We start from the raw sequence: 6,315 nt of genomic DNA, 5'->3' as shown, positions 1-6,315 counted from the left end.
AATGTTCCAAGGGCATTGGTGGCGGCAGCGGCTGTTACCCTGTCAGTGAATATGATATGTACTCAGACTGACAGCCTCTGAAAGGCTTAATGGAGTTCTGCAAGCTAACCATGCAAGCCAACAGTCTATTTCCTCCCCCAAAGACGGCTGAATGATATGACATTGCATTACTTGCTACACAGAAAAGACTCAATCATAGGTTGCAAAATACATACATCAGAAAGACTGAAAAATACAGTTAGTGATGAGCCTAAGCTGAAGACATGCTTTACTTTGATCTGCAGGAATGGTACGTAACAGCTTTCACAGAACCCATCTATGATAAAAATACACTGAGCTGGTTTGAGCTTCTGTGCTTGAGAGATAATAAAAGGCACTCTCCATAGAGTACAAAATGGGCCTGAAAACTCTTTAAATGTAGTTTATTTACAACAAATGTTCACAGAAACGAGGATCTTCAGAAAATGTAATAACATAATAATGTCAACCAAAACTTTCATATTAGCTGTTTTTTTACTTCCACTATGCTGTAGACATTTAAATACTATTATGGGGCTAATATCATATTGTATCATATAATAAAACATCACATCTTACAAAATTAGACAATAAGGCATTGGGAATTGATTGAAACTTCTTTTAAAACTAAGTTTTATGTTAAGTTAATTTTATGTTTGATAATAGTTTAGCTAACATATTAATGCATGTGTGCCTCCAATGCAAATGGCAAGAGGCATGAAAAAATTGGGAGAGATGCTTGTTTCATGTAACAGGATAAAAACACATTTTTGAAATTCTAAAGAGAAAGTTCATGGTGCCTGTAAACTGGCTTATATCATTTCCCTTAGGCTGTTCAGAGAGCACAGTGCATAAATAGACACTTAAGGTTTGCACATGGGTCAGTGAGTCCATAGCAGTGAGTGTGTGAGTGAGTGGGTCGTAAGTTTTGTCTAGGGTCTAAATGAGTATTCTATTAAGAGCACATGAGTTAAAAAAAAAACTTCATTCAAATTCCCTCCTTACAACCTCCATTTTCAATAAAAGTTGTGCATATAAGCTCTATTATCATTCAAAATAGATAGGTTGTGGTCATACAGGTTTACATACCCCTTGCAGAATCTGCTAAATGTTTCTTTTTAAGAAGGATCATAAAAATTACGTTTATTTATTTTTTTGTAGTATTACCCCGAATAAACTATTCCACATATCAGATGTTTATAGGCTATAGTCCAAAATATATAATAATAATAATAATAATAATAATTATCCATTCATAAGTTTATATAGACTCCATTTGATATCTTCATGAGTCCCTTTGTCTTTTGCAGTTACAGTTAACACAACAGATAGATAGATAGATAGATAGATAGATAGATAGATAGATAGATAGATAGATAGATAGATAGATAGATACTGTACTAAACTCTAAAGGGTACTGCAAGTAATTTTTAATAATTTATGAAATCGCCATTATTGCAACACTAACAGCTCAGATGAAGGACTGCACCTAGTCTATCTAATGTCAGCTCAGCTCTCTATATCTATCATTCTTGTATAATTTTGTTTTGTATTATGTTCAGTATTAGACATCTTCTTAGATGAGTGAGAATTATGTGCTGTGCTATAATTAACGGATATAGTAATATCAAACACGTGTTTTGATTATGTTCAAGAAAAAAAATATTAAAATGAAATTTATAAATATCCTAGATCTTATCTGAAAGGTGAAAATTCTCATGTCAAAAAGACTCAAGCTACAACGTGTCCTCCTCCCCCAAAATAGCATCTAGTAACCTAGGCGTGGTGATGTCTACGTTGTCTACATGTGCTACAAACCACAGGGAAAATACGTACACTCAAGCTGTCAGTCAAACAGTGCTCCGCCTTTTCTAACGTTCGATTGGACATTGCCGCAATCGTGCTGAATATGATTGGTCAACACCGCTGCCTGTCAGTTTTCAAGCGTTTCTCTGTTTCCTTGCCGCTGAGCGATGTTTTGAAGGGGAAATGGGTTCCGATTTCTTGATGGGTACGGAAGGGGGAAGTAAATAATTTAAATGTCTCTGTTATCTGGCAATTTACATTGGGGGACCATTAACCAGCGTTTATACCGCACCCTTGCTCCTGGAAATTTTCGACTGGATAAACCGCCTGGATTCGTAAGACTTGAAGTTTGAATCTTGTCCACTCCTGTCTTTGTTAACGTGCAGTTGTAACGTTAGTCGCACAGGGGACATCCGTAATAAAGTATAGAATAAATGACAGTCCCGTTGACATGAATCGCTGAACATTTTAATAACAAGACTGTTTACTAGTCTAGTCTATATTGTTCTGATACATTTCTGTTTGCCAAGCGATGGAAAGCAGAGGGTCACAGTCTGGTTTGTGCGAACAAAGGATATGTTAACTTGACCAAAACAGATCAATGTGTATGTTATCGATAGCGCGTTTTCCAAAAGCGGAAATTCTGGACTTGATATCTAGAATTGGCCATTAATGTGGCTAGAGTTAGATTGGTCATATACGGAAGAAGATGGCATCAACTAAAGGCAAAGCTGGAATAAATAATGAAAGCAGTTCTGGTCGGGATAGTGGCAGGACAGACGCAGGCAGTCCCACGATATCCGCAGGGGCCGCATCCCTCACCACCAACAGGACCTATACACTAGATGACCTGGACACCATTGCCACTGTTGGTAAGTAAGAAGTGGTCCTTCTGGATCAGATTAAACACGTTTTAGTCAACAAATAATATCCTCCAAAATGTTATCATATTTCTCTAAAATGTGTACACCCATGTTTGTCCTACAAGTGATTTCTTGGTTTAGCATTTCAAGGTGATCGCTTCTTACCACTATACAAAGAGACAAACCAGAGCTTTGTAGCAGCATAATAAGTTACCCTGGGAATTCCCATGGGAATGCATGCAGTAATGGGTTGTCAAGTACACCTGCATCCATAGAGCAAGACCTAGTTCAAAAATACACTTTTGATATTTTGTTACTTGTTACCAGTAGATTTTTCAGCTGATTTTATAAATTTACTTGAGGCCATTCTCTAAAACTAACATTCGACTCGTTTTAACTGACATTTTGAAAGTGAGGCTCAGGTGGGAAATCCCGGAAGTAAAGATCAACATTATCATGAGGGTGAAGAAACTGCTAAAGTAAAACTATCAGGATGTATCAGGAGTGTACGGAGCCCCTAAAGGGACGTGGTGGTGGAATTCTTTTTAGGATGGAAGATTTATTTTTTTTTAATCTTTTGCGCTCCCACGCAAAACTTTTGCGTTCCCTCGCAAAGTTATTTGCGTTCCGACGCAAAGATATTTGCGTTCCCACGCAAAACTTTTGCGTTCCCTCGCAAAGATATTTGCGTTCCCATGCAAAACCTGTTTTGAGCTCGGACAGACACTTCCTGTTGTAATGTCCCGCTGGCAGTGTTTCAGAGCTCCGTACGTTAATGGATCGTTTCATAGTGTTTGAACTTGGACTCAAATATAAAGAAACCAGAGCGTTTTCCCAACAGCTGAGCTAGTTGATAGATTCAACTTTTGCCATATCTGGCCGGCAAAACTACGAACACATCTTCCTTTTTTTAAGAATGACTTAAGTGCCGTTCTTTGCTCTTTTCTCAAAGAAAAACTTAACTCCAAGTCCTCCAGAGTCGCGGACAAAGCCGATTCGAAAGACTGTTCTCCAGCAGCAGCCGTTATTCTTTGTTTTCAAGTGGCAGCCAGGTAACCGTCGCAACTCTGTCGTCATATGTTAAGCCCGCCCCGCCTGCTCTATACACTACGTGATTGGCCTGACCCAGTTTAGGTTTTTGCAGCTCGAAAGTCAATGGAGAGTTGCTAGACCGACCTGGCTGCAAAATACATTTTGCTGCCGCTAGGGTGCGTCTAGATTTCTAGGCTAAGTGTACAGTGTAATGCCATCAAATTCAGTAAGCAAATATAATGCAAAAGCTGCGTAGCCTACAGTACCAATATCATTTGTGTAAAGAATAGGCCTACTTATTATTATTACTTACCTACTTTTTATGTGCAATTACTTCCCTAACTAACTGTTGCAACATTAGAGCAGTGATGTGTCATGTGTGAACTAAATTTGGTGTGTTACAGTGAAGTTATTGAATTTTTTCATAATATAAAATGTGCAAAAGTAGTGTAGTATGACCAGTGGGTCACCATTGATGTGTAAACTGAATTTGGTGGCACTACAGTTTGTAACATTGAAGTCAATGACTATTTTTGACTATGAGTTTATGCTGTAGTCGTTTTTGGGTTATATTGCACTTTGCAGACGGTCCCTTTGAACTAGTCTCTCAGCCGCCTGCTCATAGAGATCAATTTAGCCTATATTATAAAGCTTGTTTTGATGAGAATCGGGTTGTAGCTCGTTGTCTAGGTTACTGTGATTGTAAATAGGTGTTGTTTGTGTTTTAACAACGTTTAGCTCAAGAATAGGGAAGTTCGAATAGCCTATGTGAATATTGCCAACTTCACTGAACTCCTTATAAGCACTGACCGCATTTCTTTATATTTGAGTCCAAGTTCAAACACTATGAAATGATCCATTAACGTACTGAGCTCTGAAACACTGCCAGCGGGACATTTCAACAGGAAGTGTCTGTCCGAGCTCAAAACAGGTTTTGCGTGGGAACGCAAATATCTTTGCGAGGGAACGCAAAAGTTTTGCGTGGGAACGCAAATAACTTTGCGAGGGAACGCAAAAGTTAAAAAAAAAAAAATCTCTCAACCTAAAACAATTTCCACCAACCATGTCCCTTTAGGGGCTCCGTAGGAGTGCAACCCCTCCATTTATATTTTAAAGGGTGGATGCCATTAACTTTTCACGAATGAACAACACCAGGAAACTTTTTGAAGAAAAAAAAAAAAATGTTTTCAAAGTTGCATCAGCTGAAAGCTGGTTGCACCCAGTTGCACAACAGTACAAACCCTTTAAGTGTATGTCTACATCTCATAGTCTCATTTTCATTCACATAGTATTGACTATGACTTGATAAATTCATACGGATATTTTTTGGGGGATAGTCACAAATGTCTGCGTTATATAATTGCTGATATCATAAAGAAAAAATCCTTATTAAACAAATAACATTTTTAGAAGTAAATCATAATTTGGCATGATTCTAATTTTTTTCAAATTTTTTCTTCTTGGAAAGAAATGCAGTGAATATTAAAAATTAATAATACTTTTATTCGGCAAGGGTGCATTAAATTGATTAGTGACTAGAGCCCGACCGATATATCGGCGGGCCGATATTATCGGCCGATATTAGGCATTTTCCAAACTATCGGTATCGGCATTTATAACGGCCGATAAATGAATATTTAAAAAATAAAATAAAAGCGGACGAAACACCCTGCAACCATGTTATGAGTGTTGGTGCTGCATAGTTTGTCCACCAGAGCGCACTCTACAAGGAAGACTGCTAACATCAATGAGCTTGGAAATCACAACAAACTTATTCTGCCTAAATAAAGTAATGATTACTGTATTTATAACTAGCATATCTGTAGTTCCAGTCCCTGCATTGTAAAACGTAAGTTAGGCACGCGAGGAGTGAATATTTAGACAGAGAGAAAAAGTATCAAACATAGCAGCTAGCCTGTGCATAAAAGTTAGCTTTTCTTTTACACGTGTGTGAAATCCAAGTGTGTGTTACTGTAGGGGTAATTAACATGGTTACTGAGTCGATCGTTCCCTGGGATGCGTTTTCATGAAAATCTAATGTAAAGAGTTTTATCTCTAAAAACAGATGATCTTATAACGCTAGTATATGGGGCACAGAGTAAGTAAAAGTAAATCGCTAGTTAATACCACTAACAAGGCTCAAAATAGCCTCACACTAACACGGTAGCATAATGAGGGTCCCTACATGCAAACCGAAGCATTGAGAACTTTGTAAGTGTACAGACAGTTTAATAAGAAGTTACTTTATAAAGACAGTACATTACGCGTTTACAGCCATTCGTCATCTTTGAAAACAGTCTCGACTAATCGAGTCACGAACGCCGTGCTAAGTGAGCTGGTCAATAGGAATTACGTTTGTGAAATCTAACGTAGCACGGCGTTCGTGACTCGACTAGTCGAGACGGTTTTCCAAGATGATGCCTGTAAACGCGACGCGTAATGTACTGTCTTTATAAAGTATCTTCTTATTAAACTGTCTGTACACTTACAAAGTTCTCAATGCTTCGGTTTGCATGTAGGGACCCTCATTATGCTACTGTGTTAGTGTGAGGCTATTTTGAGCCTTGTTAGTGGTATTAACTAGCGATTTACTTTT

At 38.0% G+C, this 6,315-nt stretch overlaps 1 protein-coding gene across 1 annotated transcript in view; it reads left to right on the top strand.

Moving 5' to 3' along the window:
- Window positions 1–1,980: 1,980 nt before the first annotated feature.
- The window catches only part of prkx (protein kinase X-linked), a 48,827-nt gene continuing 44,492 nt past the window's right edge, over window positions 1,981–6,315 (top strand). Inside the window, exon 1 of the mRNA XM_084105844.1 lies at window positions 1,981–2,696. Coding sequence (XP_083961970.1) covers window positions 2,534–2,696 — 163 coding nt within the window. The 5' untranslated portion in view covers window positions 1,981–2,533. The remainder of the gene's footprint in view (window positions 2,697–6,315) is intronic.

This window comes from Abramis brama (assembly GCF_963993115.1).
Source record: "Abramis brama genome assembly, chromosome: 2".
NCBI classification, from domain to species: Eukaryota; Metazoa; Chordata; class Actinopteri; order Cypriniformes; family Leuciscidae; genus Abramis; species Abramis brama.
The sequence above is the reverse complement of the archived record's forward strand: the minus strand, read 5'-3'. Positions and strand labels throughout refer to the sequence as shown.